At 38.6% G+C, this 15,223-nt stretch overlaps 1 protein-coding gene across 4 annotated transcripts in view; it reads right to left on the bottom strand.

Moving 5' to 3' along the window:
• The window catches only part of LOC106875882 (golgin-45), a 50,644-nt gene extending 38,319 nt beyond the window's left edge, over window positions 1–12,325 (bottom strand). For all 4 annotated transcript variants that reach the window (XM_014924182.3, XM_014924186.3, XM_014924184.3 and 1 more), the window contains exons 1-3: window positions 12,189–12,325; window positions 3,462–3,843; window positions 227–490 (exon numbers count right to left, since the gene is read on the bottom strand). In XM_014924182.3, the coding sequence (XP_014779668.1) occupies window positions 227–490; window positions 3,462–3,770 (573 nt within the window). In that variant the 5' untranslated portion in view covers window positions 3,771–3,843; window positions 12,189–12,325. The remainder of the gene's footprint in view (window positions 1–226; window positions 491–3,461; window positions 3,844–12,188) is intronic.
• Window positions 12,326–15,223: the final 2,898 nt, after the last annotated feature.

A 15,223-nucleotide genomic window follows, 5' to 3' on the forward strand; every position in this document is an offset into this window, starting at 1 on the left:
TCTCACTCAGTTTCTGTCTACCAAATTTACTCACAAGGCTTTGGTCGGCCAAGATTTACAGAAGACACTTGTCAAAGATGTCATGCAGTGAGAATGAACCAAGAACCATGTGCATGGGAAGTAAATTTCTTAACCACACAATCACACCTGTGCTTACATACATCAAATATATCAATTTAATTACAGAGAATTTAAGTACTGATTAGCAAATGAAATTCTTTCTTACCTGTACTTGAACATCTAGCTGGGATCTTAATGAATCAATCTCTCGTTGGAAATATTTCTTTTCATCATTACAAGAATCTCTCCAACATTTTGGTCCATTGATTAAATCAAGGTGGGAAATGGAAGATGGTATCACAGAACCACTCAAAGTTTCTCCAGCACTGGTATTAGAATGGTTGCCTCCATCCAAATTATTAGTACTAACTGTCATATCAACACTGGTTGCCATCAATGGATCGACCACATTCACAGGTTTTAAAACTCTCTGGAAAATAGAAGAGAAAGGAATAAACTTTACTATGAAGACTTTGGTTTTCTTATACTGTTTTCTGTACACCACCCCACCTCACCTTTTTATGTTTTGCCACATACCCTCCACCCCACCCTGAGATTCACCACACCTCCACCCACATTCACCACTCACTCTATTCACTTCTTTCCTCATCTCTACCGTCTGTCACTCTCCTTTCATAGTCTTGTGAACTTACCCATCCGCCTATCCTTGATCCCTTGTCCCCGTTCTCTCTTAATCCATCTTCTTGTATGAGAGTATGTCCTAGTACTTCATCCCCACCAGCTTTTCTCCCTTCTCTGCTGGGGTTACCATATATCTCCTCTACAACAAGACACATCCCTTCCCTTTATACTTTAGCCTCTCAACACCTGGCACAAAGCCTCCTCCCTTGATATTGCATCCCAACTCAGTTGAGGAATCTCATCCAACAGGAATTTTGAGTTAGTGACTTCACTGGTGCCAGTGGCATGTGGTTGACCAACATGAGCCATCAACCCACCTGGATCCCTTAGTGAAGATAACATGCTAAGCGGGGTCTAACCTAGAAAATCAAGCAACACACTCAAACAGTCTAAGCCGACACTTCCAAACCACACACGTCAGAATCATTGGTTGGACATGAAAGTCAAAGAAAAATTAAATATCATAAAACTAAAACTAATACCAAAATCAAATAAAATAAAACAATAAAAAAATATTTTCAAACCATAAATAAGGAAAGAATGTTAAAGTGGTTTGTATATATATATATATATATATATATATATATATATATATATAAAGCAGTTAGGGCAGTGGACTTGCAGTCATAGGATCGCGATTTCGATTCTCAGACTGAGCGTTGTGAGTGTTTATTGAGCGAAAACACCTAAAACTCCACAAGGCTCCGGTAGGGGGTGGTGGCAAACCCTGCCATACTCTTTCACCACAGTTTTTTCTCACTCTTTCTTCCTGTTTCTGTTGTACCTGTATTTCAAAGGGCCAGCCTTGTCACACACTATGTCACGCTGAATCTCCCCGAGAACTATGTTAAGGGTACACGTGTCTGTTGAGTGCTCAGCCACATGCATGTGTGTGTGTGGTAGGGGGTGTGTGAGCTTTTTCCCCTTTCCATTCTCTCTGTACTTTTCATCATCATCATCGCTTAACGTCTGCTTTCCATGCTGGCATGGGTTGGACGGCTTGGCTGGGGACTGGCAAACCAGGAGGCCACACCAAGCTCCAATCTGATCTGGCAAGGTTTCTACAGCTGGATGCCCTTCCTAACGCCAACCACTCCGAGTGTAGTGGGTGCTTTTTACATGCCACTGGCACAGGAGCCAGTCAGGGGCACTGACATCGGCCATGTGTGGACTGTGCTTTTTATGTGCTACAGGCACAGGAGCCAGTCAGGCGGCACTGACAACAGCCACGTTTGAATGGTGCTTTTTACGTGCTACCGGCCCTTTTATGCCTTACAGATTGCATGGCAATTTCACTAGTGCAGTTGGCACAAAAAAAGCACCCAGTGTGCTCTGTAAAGTAGTTGGCATAAGGAAGAGCGTCCAGTTGAAGCTGACACCAGAGCTTGACACAGGACACAGTCTGACAGATCACCAGTTCCCTGTCAAACCATTCACTCATGCCAGTAAGGAAAGCGAATGTTAAATGATGATGATGTGATGGTGTCGTACGCTTTGCAGCTCCATGAGCATTTCATTTTCTCTTCATCCTCCTTCCTTCCTCTCCTGCATCCACCAGGTCCTCACCATCTATTTTGCCTGCCCATCACAGCGAGTGGCAGCAGTCACACGCTGGTCTGCTGCATCTGTTCTTTCGTCTTCATTTTTTTATTGTTTCTTTTCCCACAGGAGTGGCTGTGTGGTAAGTAGCTTGCTTACCAACCACATGGTTCTGGGTTCAGTCCCACTGCATGGCACCTTGGGCAAGTGTCTTCTACTATAGCCTCAGGCCGGCCAAAGCCTTGTCAGTGGATTTGGTAGACGAAACTGAAAGAAGACTGCCGTATATATGTGTATATATACATATGTATGTGTGTATATATGTTTGTGTGTCTGTGTTTGTCCTCCCAACACCGCTTGACACCTGATGGTGGTGTGTTTACGTCCCTGTAACTTAGCAGTTCGGCAAAAGAGACTGATAGAATAAGTACTAGGCATCCAAAGAATAAGTCCTGGGATCGATTTGCTCGACTAAAGGCAGTGCTCAGCATGGCCAAAGTCAAATGACTGAAACAAGTAAAAGAGTTGTGTGTGTATATTATCCTCATGTTTTAATGTGTATATTTTTCATGCCTGCATGGACCTAATGCGAATATGCTGGAGTTGAGTTTTCTATATGTGGATGCTCTTCCTATTGCTAACCCTTACTTGTGTGCAAGTGAGGTAATAATCTCCCAGTCAATCAAGCAACAAAACAGCTTAGATAAGCTCCTGTAGATAACAGGAAACAAATGTCACAAAAATGAGGCTTTTTGTTTGCAACATGTCAAGAAACGAAGAAATGTTTTTGTGGGAGACAGCAAGCAAATGATACCATTAGTGAAGCGTTTGTTTACAACCAATTCACAAAATACACACACATCATCATCATCATCATCATCCTCATCATCGTTTAATGTTCGTTTTCCATGCTGGCATGGGTTGGATGGTTTGACTGAGATCTGGAAAGCCAGCGGCTGCACCAGGCTCCAATCTGATCTGGCAAGGTTTCTACCGCTGGATGCCCTTCCTAACGCCAACCACTCTGAGGGTGTAGTGGGTGTGTTTTAGGTGTCTTTACTTGGAACAGGTGAGGGTTGGTGACAAGGGCATCTAGCTGTGGAAACTCCTCAACAAATTCCATTTGAACCAGGCAAACATGGGAAAGTGAGTGTTAAAAAGATGATAATGATGATATGATATAAGCCCTTCATTACCAAGCTGAATAAATGAACACTTACCTGTAATTGTCCACTGGAATTTAGTGAGTCTGACAGAGGCTCTGTTGAGTATCTCTTAGCTTTTGTATAGACAATAGAACTACTGGAAGATGAGGACGGATGGGAATTATTTGGCACCACAGACAAATCCATACCCTGTTCTGGTTGAGGGTTGTTAAAAGCAGTGGAGGTTCTCAGATTATTTGGCTCCTTTTTAGATTTGGAATTTATTTGGTTACTGTGTTTTGGTTGTGGATGTTTAACAATGATGGTAGAACCGTCTGCAATGTTAGCTTTCACTAACTTGCGTTGGCCCTTAGCACCTTTCATTTTCACTTTTTTCTCTGCTTATTTCGATATTGATATTACAATAGAGAGATATCTTCACACCAACTCATTATTGCTGAAATTAACAAAACAAAAAAAAGAAAATTAATTAACTGAGAATATAACAAGTAAATAGACATAATGACTTTTAAATATTTTTACTGAGCTGTCAAGATTGGCTGTCATAACAAAACCTTCAAAAGCTTCAAACACAGAAAAGGTCAAAGGATAATATTCATAAATATTGACAATAAAAAGGTGACAAGCTGGCAGAATCATTAGCATGCTGGGCAAAATGCTTAGCAGCATTTTGTCTGTCTTAATGTTCTGAGTTCAAATCCCACTGAAGTCGACTTTGCCTTTCATGCCTTCAGGGTTGATAAAATAAGTACCAGTTGTGTACTAGGGTCTGTTACATTGATTATCCCCTTCTCTCAAAATTCCAGGCCTTGTGCTTACAGCATAAAAGATTATTATGACTGGCAAAAGCACCAACTGATCATGGCCGATGCCAGTACCCTCTGACTGGCTCCTGTGCTGGTGGCACGTAAAAAGCACCATCCAATCATGGCTGATACCAGGCCCGCCTGACTGGCTCCCGTGCCGGTGGCACATAAAAAGCACCAACCAATCATGGCCGATGCCAGTATCCCATGACTGGCTCCCGTGCCAGTGACACGTAAAAAGCACCAACCAATCGTGGCCGATGCCAGTACCTTCTGACTGGCTCCCGTGCTGGTGGCACGTAAAAAACACTATCCAATCATGGCTGATGCCAGACCCGTCTGACTGGCTCCTGTGCTGGTGACACATAAAAAGCACCAACCAAACATGGCTGATGCCAGTACCCCCAGACTGGCTCCCGTGCCATGTAAAAAGCACCATCCAAACGTAAAAAGCACCATCCAAATGCCAGGTTTGCTTGACTGGCTCCCATGCCAGTGGCAAGTAAAAAGCACCAACCGATTGTGGCCAATGCTAGTACCACCTGGCTGGCTCTTGTGCCGGTGGCATGTAAAAAGCACTGTCTGAACATGATCGATGCCAGGCCCGCCTGACTGGCTCCTGTGCCGGTGGCACATAACAAGTACCCACTACACTCTCAGAGTGGTTGGCATTAGGAAGAGCATTCAACTGTAGAAACATTGCCAGATCAGATTGGAGCCTGGTGCAGCCACTGGCTCTCCAGACCTCAGTCAAACCGTCCAACCCATCCCAGCATGGAAAACAGACATTAAACAATGATGATGATAAGCTGGACTTGACTAATGGCCAGATGTGTCCTACATGTAACAACAGCTGTTTGACATTTCTGTTGATGTCAGCATTGTTCAGACATGAGTGTGTGCAGCATGGCTGTGGACTATGTCACTCTACATGCATCATGGACAGGACCAGCTGGCAGTATAAATATGCCTAACCCTAAAGGAAAGAGGTCTTTTTGAAGTTATTTGTAGTATGCAGGGCCAGATGAAGACCCACAAAGGCCCTAAACACTTCAAGGATTTTTTTGGTGCTCCCATAAATATGAACTTCAAAATATAAACTATTATAAACCAGAAAATAAATTTTTATTTTTCAAAATAAAACAAAACTAACAGTAAAATCATCATCATCATTATCATCGTTTAACGTCCGCTTTCCATGCTAGCATGGGTTGGACGATTTGACTGAGGACTGGCAAGCCAGAAGGCTGCAGCAGGCTCCAATCTGATCTGGCAGAGTTTCTACATCTGGATGCCCTTCCTAATGCCAACCACTCCGAGAGTGTAGTGGGTGCTTTTACATGCCACTGGCACAAGGGCCAGTCACACGGTACTGGCAACGGGCACACTCAAAAAGGTGTTTTTTACATGCCACCTGCACGGGAGCCAGTCCAGCGGCACTGACAATGACCTTGCTTGAATGATTTTCTAACGTGCCACCAGCACAAGTGCTAGAAGGCAACGCTGGTTCATCTTTGTAAACTTTTGCTTTATATATAAAAAGTTTTCTCCTACTTTTTTAAACTGGAAGGTCTTTGATCAAATCCACAAAGTTAATCTTACGTAACACATCTGCTTCTATAACTGGTAGAGATAAAACATTCTGAATAATATTATAGCACGTGCTTATTTTGCTTAATGGTTAATCCAGTGCTGATTGTATGTTGGCTGAATGCCTTCTAGACCAAGTTGTTGAACTGATCTTTATCAATGCTAGAATCTCCACAAAAATATCACCACTCTCCCTTGTACACCACTAAGCCTCGATAACAGGAATTAAAATAAACAGGGGCAATTGTGGCTCTGGGGGATGACAATGGACTAGATAAATTGCCATGTTCAATAAAATTAAGATGGTTATTAAGTGCGTCCAACACTACGGCGTAAAGGAAGAAATTTTATGGTTACAAATTCTACAGAAAGAGCAGAAGAGAAAAAAAAATGCCATCAGCATCTTTTAACATCTGTCTTCCATGCTGGCATGGATTGGACAGTTTGACAGGATCCCACAGAACAGACGAATATGTGACGCTCCATTGTCTACTTTGGCATGGTTTTCATGCCCTTCCTAAGGCCCACTACTCCACAAAGTGTACCGAGTGCTAGGTCTCCCTGGACCTTGCAAAACTAAAATCCCTTTGATTGAGTTGAGAAAAGAAGCTTTATACTAAGTGACAAAAGGTTAGAGCAGGGGTTTATATGGCCTTTGGGGATCCATATAAAATTTTGTTGTTAAAATTTATCTGCAATAAATCAGTTATTCTTTTACTTGTTTCAGTCATCTGACTGCAGCCATGCTGGAGCACCACCTTTAGTTGAGCAAGTTGACCCCAGGACTTATTCTTTGTAAGCCTGGTACTTATTCTATCAGCCTCCTTTGCCGAACTGCTAAGTTACAGGGATGTAAACACACCAACATCGGTTGTCGAGCGATGGTGGGTGAACAAACACAAACAAATATATACATACACACACACATATATATATATATATATATATATATATATATATAACTCTTTTACTTGTTCAGTCATTTCACTGCGGCCATGCTGGAGCACCGCCTTTAGTCGAGCAAATCGACCAAAGTGCTAAGTTACGGGGGTGTAAACACACCAACATCGGTTGTCAGGTGATGATTGGGGGGGGGGGGACAAACACAGACACAAACATATACACAAAATATTTTAATACAATTATTAATAATATTTAATTATGGAAATACAACAGGCTTTTTTTAAACATTGAATGATTACAAGGATCCACTTAAGGAAAATAGGAACCAAAAGGGTTCATGGGTAACAAAATGGTTGGGAAACACTGGGTTAGAACATGAAGGAAGGGGCCAAAATTAGTTTCAGAATCACAGCTTTAAGGGGTACACCACTTGACATATCACCAATGGCGCTGCCCACCTAGTAAAAACATATGAACACCTGACCATGTTATAGATGCCAAGTGCCCAATCATGACCCTTCGTTGACCCACAGTTGACTGCAATTCTGTCAAAGAGATGAGTTATAGGGAAATGCACTAGTCTACATCAGGATTCTTCGCAGAACAGGTGCGGAAGTGATTGCAGAGCAATGAGAGATGAAGTGATCTGCTTAAAAGTACGATACACTTCTTGGTCCAGGGACTGAAACTCTGAGCTCATTATCATGAGTGCAACACCCTAACCACTAGGCCAGGCACCCTCACACACACACAAATGTCTGCTTTATGTTTTGTATTCTGTTATTCTTTTATTTGTTTCAGTCATTTGTGGCCATGCTGGAACACCGCCTTTAGTCAAACAAATCGACCCCAGAACTTATTCTTCGTAAGCCTAGTACTTATTCTACTGATCTCTTTTTACCAAAGTGCTAAGTTACGAGGACGTAAATACACCAACATCAGATGGCAGGGGGACAAACACAGACACACATATGTGTGTGTATATATATAATATATATATATATATATATATATATATATACATACATACATATATACGATGGGCTTCTTTCAGTTTCCGCCTCCCAAATCCACTCACAAGGCTTTTGGTCAGCCCATGGCTATAGTAGAAGACACTCGCCCAAGGTGCTACACAGTGGGACTGAACCTGGAACCATGTGGTTCGTAACCAAGCTACTTACCACACAGTCACTCCTGAACAAAAACAGTTTTACGTTAAACTGAAGGATTACTTAATAGTAGAGCATAAATTTATTCTTCTTTAACAAGAATATTATTGACAGTGACTTCGAAGTTTCAGCCAGCTAAGGCATCATTGAACTGTGGTACATTTGAGTTCATCTTAGTTTTATATAATCACTGTTTAGTTAATATTTTCTAGGGTAAGCTGAGACTTGTTTGATAATTAACCCTTTCGTTACTGTATTTATTTATTTTGAGATGTTTAGTGTTTCTTTCAATTACTTTAAATATAACAAAGAATTTAGTAAAATAACTTAGTTATCATTAAGCTAGTGCTAGGAACATAAATTATGACTAAGGTTTGGTGGAAAATTTTCATTCAAAACTTATGGAAGCAAGACATTTGTATTACAGGGCCAGTTTCAGCCAGGTTGGTATCAAAAAGGTTAGGAGTGTATGTTAGTTTGTAACGGAAAGTTGTTATGGAAAACTTCTAGCGATTAAATTTTTCGGTTATGTTATTGTTTAGCATTTATTCATGCATGTAGAGCTTTATAATCAGGTTTGCCAGCTTGTATGTATATGTATGCGCTTTAGTATGAAACTCTAAGTCCTTAAGTTACTAATGTAGCTTTTAAGAGGCTTTTTTTTTTCACACTTTTATCTTTCACTTGTTTCAGTCATGACTGCAGCCATGCCGGGGCACCACCTCTGAAGAATTTCAGTCTAATGAATTGACCCCAGTATTTTTCTTCAAACCTGGTACTTATTCTATCGGTCTCTTTTGTTGAACCATTATGTCATGGAGATTAAACACACCAACACCGGTTGTCATACAGACACAAAGATGCACGTACATACATATGTACGCAGGGCCGACCCTAGCGTTGTTGGCGCCCCGGGCAAGCTGAACTTCAGCGTGTACAAGCCTACGGTTGTGGAAATTTCCTTGTCTTTGTCACCCCCCAGAACATGGCACCCCAGGCGACTGCCTGAGTTGCCTGTACCTTGAGCCGGCCCTGTATATACAATAGGTTTTTTTTTTTTTTTAGTTTCCATTTACCAAATCCTCTCACAAGGCTTTGGTTGGTCTGAGGCCATTGTAGAAGACACTTGCCCAAGGTACTATGCAATGGGACTGAACACAAGGCTTTGGTTGGCCTGAGGCCATTGTAGAAGACACTTGCAATGGGACTGAACCCAGAATCATGTGGTTGGGAAGCAAACTTCTTACCGTACAGCCATGCTTATACACACACACACAGGGAGAGAGAGGAAATGGATGGGGACAACGAAAATGAAACACAAAGACAAATAACAAAATACCAGGACACCTTTTGATGAATAAGCGACCAGTTCACTCACCCACTCACATTTCGCCTAGCCATACAATGGACAGAGTTGTGCGAATGAGAGCACAATTACCTCACCGCTACATACTTCTTTCATTCAGGCCATAAACTGATACAAAAATATATTAATATTATCACGATTCTCAGAACTATTCAGTTAAATTCAGAGCAGGATAATGCTTTGACATTCTTAAATAAACAATGATAACGACGGTGTAGTGTGAATAATTTCAAATATTTAGCTGCATTCCACGTTGTTGGAGCCACCAAGCGATCCTCTACGGTTAACCGGCCTGCAAGAAATAGCAGGCAAATTTCACTTAGATCACACCACACCGAGTTTAAATACAGAAAGTACACATTCGGTAGTGTAGTCAGAGATATCTTTCAAAAGACAGGTTAGTCATGATTGGAATATACACAGGGTAGATGTGAGTGTTAAAAATAATAACACTAAGGTATTGTCGTCCGTATTAATGACATCTAAATGGTTCACTTCGGGATACGGTCGTCAAAAAAAAAAAAAAAGGGAAAAAGAATAACATATAGTTATATTCTAAAAAGGCTGAAGAAAGTTTTTATACTTTTATATCTGTCTCGGTGTTGATATTTCCTGTATATCTTACAAATATATCAAGCACGTTTCTACATTTATTATATAAGCAAATGTCACCACTGACAACAAGATTTACGTATTTTGTTTGTTTGGTTAATTCCACATCTACGTAATGTTACGAGATTCTTAATGTTGTGTTAAGAGTATACAATAGCGTCGGCGAACGTGACGTTTTCGTGAAGCTTTTAATAAGCAAAACGAAAGTATCAAATTTATTTTGTAATTTCGCCATGTCAAAATATTCAACTGAAAGGAACTGAATGCTAAGTTTCGTTTTTCAACCGCTCATAACGTATAATTAAACCAATTAAATGTTATAATTTCACTGTTTCTACATGTATGCTAAAAAAAATTAAATAATGCTTTTACTCACTACAATGCAATTTTTAACCACCTACAAAAGCTTACAAATCAAAAAGGTTTCACTCTGCTCGACGCTTTTGTAAACGCATACCGTTATATATCTTTTACTCTATTATACAGAAAAGAGATTTATTAGCCGCATACGATGGGAAAATTGAAAGCAATGAAAAGGCAGAATGAAGTAAATACAAAATCCGTTGTCAATTACATTTCCATACCAATTGTTTTCGTGTGACTGAGAAGAAAAGACAAACGACAAATCTATCTATCTATTTGTAGCTAGATAGATAGATAGAACTAATTGTGTTTAATTAGAGGAATTAAGCTTTCTTTCTTTTTCTTTTCGCTTTTGGTTCATATACAAAAGTTAAATTAGTCTTTAAAGAATTAAAATTTACGTAATCAAATATATACATATATGGTGGAAGGGAGGAGGCGGAATAAACATGTGTTGGAGTGTATTTAAATACAGCGGTGTGCCACTTTATACACATACATATACATATATATATATATATAGGAGAGAGAGTGTATGTGTGTTCGTGCTTTTCCAAAAAAGAAAAAAAAACATGGAAACGACAGCATTTGTCATGTGTGGAGGCGAAATGGACATGTGTCTGGTGTGTGCATTATATTAGCGATGTACTACTTCATACGCGCGCACGCACACACTATATATATATAACATACATACAAACACGCGCATGTATAACTGTAGATTATTATCATTATTAATGACAGACAGAGAGAGAATGAAAAATATATATTCTAAATGAAGAGGATTTGCTTTCAATTACCATAATAAAAATATAAGAACTACAACTAAAACGGACGTGTGCGTATCTATATGTGTGTATGTATGTATTATCTATATATATATAATGAGTGTGTATACATACATATTTCTGTGTCTGTGTGATAGATAGTGGGAGAGAGATCGTGGCGAAGAGATAAAATCAAGAATGGATATGACTGATGTATTAGAAAGGTGTAATATTAAGGAACTGGTCGCCGTTTTCGTGTGTGGGTGTGAGCAGTGTGTGTCTATATGTATTTATATATAATTGCTTAAAACATTTGGCTGTCGTTTAAAAAGTGACGAAATAAATGATTACGTGGAAGAGATGACTAGAATGAAGAAAAAGAAGAATGGAGGAATCGAGAGTCGAAGACTTTTTTTTTTCTCATCTAAGAGGTTTCTCAATCCAATGTTCCACACAGTTATTTATAGCTTTATTTACTTCGAGTTCGATCAAAACGATGTATTTTATATCTCCTGAACTTTCTAAATTCTCAAGATGTAAACAAATTGCATATACATACATACACATAATATATTTACTATACACACACACACACACACACACATTTATATATATATATATATATATATATATATATACACACACACATTATATATATAAATATATTGGCACAGGTAACGTTTGAAGTCTAGTTAAAGTTCAGGTTTCTTATAAAATATAAATTAAACGTTCCCTATCAGCCGTTGTTTTTAAGATTTCAGTTGATTAAAATCAAATTAAATAACAAAGAACAATGTGTAGTGAAACATTTATATATGTCGAATGCATAAATATTGTACTTTTAACCTATATATTGGCAGAGGTATGTACCTCGTTGAAATTAGTTTGTCTTTTTTTTTTACATAAAAGATCGATTATGTTGTTTTAAATACCAAGATTGTTAGAGATTGTAAGATTTTACACAAAGTGTTAGAATAAGTTGGTTTTAATACTACTACTACTAATAGTAATATTTATTGCAAGAAATGAATTTATCAAATGAATACATACATAAACTAGGGGAGTGTTGTTATAAATTACCTGACAAGATTTAAAGTATTATAACAGGTTAAGCAAAACTTAAATGAAACAACGAAATCGCAATCACATATATTATATCTATATCTATCTATTTATATATAAATAAAAGCGGTGAAAGTACTTACAGAAACCAGAGCTAAGTGAGTTGGAAGTTTTACTGCCACACGAAACACAAAAACATTACTACTTGGTGAAAGAAGCAGCTAAGCAGGAGAGGGAGGAAAAAAAACAGAGACAGGCAGAGAGAGGGGGAAGAGAGAACACGAGAAAGATAGAAAGAGGAAAGGAGAAAGTGAGTGCGAGTAGAAACAGGCAGGGAAGAAGAGAGAGAAAGATACAAGGTTAAGTGCTGTGTGTATAGTTGTTTTAGTTATAATTACCAAATAGTTTCAACAAAAAATTAAATATTCTATTCGTTACAGGAAAATGAGAATGGTGGTGATGGGAAATTATGATAAATAAATAATAATAATGCTTTTCAGTTTTTTTTTTTACAAGACGAGTGAAGGTTCTTTAATATTAACACGGTAGTTGACAGGTAATGAGAAAGAATGGACAGTATTAATTATCGTGAAGATAGTGTTTACTTACATATACGTGTGTGGAGGGTGCTTGTATAAATATATGTGTATGCATGCACACATACATATATGAATATATATATATATATATATATATATATATATATATATATATATATATATATATGCGAGTAAAAATACATACAAAAAAAGTGGGGGGGTGTATGATTGTGTATAGAGGAATATATTATTTTGTTTAAAAGAGTTCCAACACTGTCTGTTTTTTATGTTTTATTTATATTCCTGCAAAACCAATGTGGGATATAGAATATAGAATATACAATATATAATATAATATACAATATATAATATAAAATAAAAATGGATGGTACTATGAAATAAAGTATTGAATGTCTTATTGAATATATGGAATATGTCTTATTGAATAGATGAAATATTAAGTGTTCAATATAAACGATTAAAAATATAAAAATATATAAAGGCTAAAGCAGATGTGATAACCACTACACATATGCATATGTATATATATATATATATATATATATATATATATATATATATATATATATATATATATATATACACATATGAATATACACATGCACTCACATATATATATGTATGTATGTAATATATATATATATAAGGTTCCATTCGTGGGCATCTCTTTTCAGCTCACGGTGTATCTAGGAACACATCGTAGAACGTGCGCGTACTCTCCTTAAGACATTAAGATGTGATTGAAGGGAAATTTAGCTGTTATTTCTTGCAGGTGGAACGGATATAGAGTCTCTCCCAGTCCACACATTTAAGTGGTGCAAACCATTGGAGTTAGCTTTCTTTCGACAGTAAGACCAAACAATTAGCAATAATAAAATCTTATATAGACACTGGGTCATATCATTTATGGAGATGGGTGAGGAGCAGAGTGTACCAGAGTCCACTTTTATGGGCTTTAACTGGAATAGGGGGAACTTGAACTCAGAATGTAACGATGAAACACAATGACACTTAATTTATAATTATTTCTATTTAGGAAAAATTATGTGGTGTAGAAAAGACAACGTTTGCTCAATGACCATGGGAACATGGGAAACAATTCTGGACATGTTTTCGTTTTGTTAGGTCTCCTCAGCGAAGCAGTGACTTCATCGTATTCGTCGTCATAGTGACGTCATCGCATTCGTCGTCACTGGGATCGAAACAACATATTTTAGCGAATGAATTACTATGGTTAATTACTGAAGTTAATTGTTGTAGTTTTTATGTAAGTGACGTCAGAGAGTAATTAGCCACAGAAATTAATTATCTAAATATGGCATCATTTCACACCTGCCAGTATACTACACTCAGTGATTCTCTCGTCTCTACAGTACAGTGAAGTCTATGATTCACTGATGACAGCTAATAAGACCGAAGCGTACCTCCAGTTGTCTCTGATACTTACTGGAATGATAAAGAGGTTTTAACTCCTATTGGTGGGTGTGTGCTTCCTTGACAAAACGTCTACTGCAACCGTCTTCCCGCTTAAGTTGTGGTGGACAGGGATCCGAAGATTTTCCCGAGATATGCAAGAGGGTGTATAAAGGTGAGTGGAGAGGTATTGTGGTGCCCAAGACTAGGTTATGGGGAAGTAAAAGGTTGCAAATGCGGGATTCGGTTAGCCTTATATTAGGTTTCAAACCACAATACTACAGACCCTCACCCTGCACAAGAGAAGGGAGAGAGGATGGTTTTCATGTTGTAGCCGTCAGCGGGTAGCTACAAACGAAGAATGAATGAAGATGGAATTGAAGAGTGAAGTGAAGGGAAGCAGAGGGTGCTAAAACTGCGTTAATATTGGTCAACGGAAGAATTTGGGGCCAAGTCCCCAAGTCCATGTTGAGTAGAGGAAACCGAACAATTTGGGATGGAAGTTGTCGAAGAAAGCGGCGTCTGCTGGCGAATTTCAGGCCTAGAAAAAAAATTCTTTGGAGACAGATGTTGAAGGCTCAGGAAGAAATAAAAGCAGGCCGTTTAGAGCTCTATGATGATGTGAAGGGGAGGTTCATAAACAAGAGAAAGGCAGAATAACATTTCCAGAAGAGGAAGTACCGAGAGAAACGGTGAAAGGATTTCTATAAAGACCAAAATGTATTTGAGAGGACGATGCATGCAGAAAGAGCATTCGAATTCCTGAAGGTATTGAAATAAGAGCTGGAAGCATAGCTGAAATCCACATGTTCGGATGAGAAATGGAGTGAGCCACTCATGGCGACCTCAGGTTTGAGCACACCAATAAAACCACTGTATAGGTTTGACGTGGGTGATATGCAACTGAGGGTGGTTGATGCTGTGTTACAAATGGTAAAGGCTGGCTAGAATGGGCTCTCTATCCGGAAAGGAGTTATAATGAGCACTTTGAAGTATATTGCGGAAGGGGTGAAGTATGTTAAAAGGATTGGTCAGTGCCAACCAGTATCACTGGTTAGTGTTAATGGAAAGGTTTTGAAGAGCGTATTGACACAAAGGATGATGGAGACCAGATTCGTGGTTACGTCAAATATAAAAGTAAACAGTTAGAAAATGGAAAAGGAATATAAAGAATAAAGGCAAATAAAACCAATAAATAAATAATC

The sequence above is a fragment of the Octopus bimaculoides genome, chromosome 3 (assembly GCF_046866305.1).
Source record: "Octopus bimaculoides isolate indiv1 chromosome 3, ASM4686630v1, whole genome shotgun sequence".
NCBI lineage: Eukaryota > Metazoa > Mollusca > Cephalopoda > Octopoda > Octopodidae > Octopus > Octopus bimaculoides.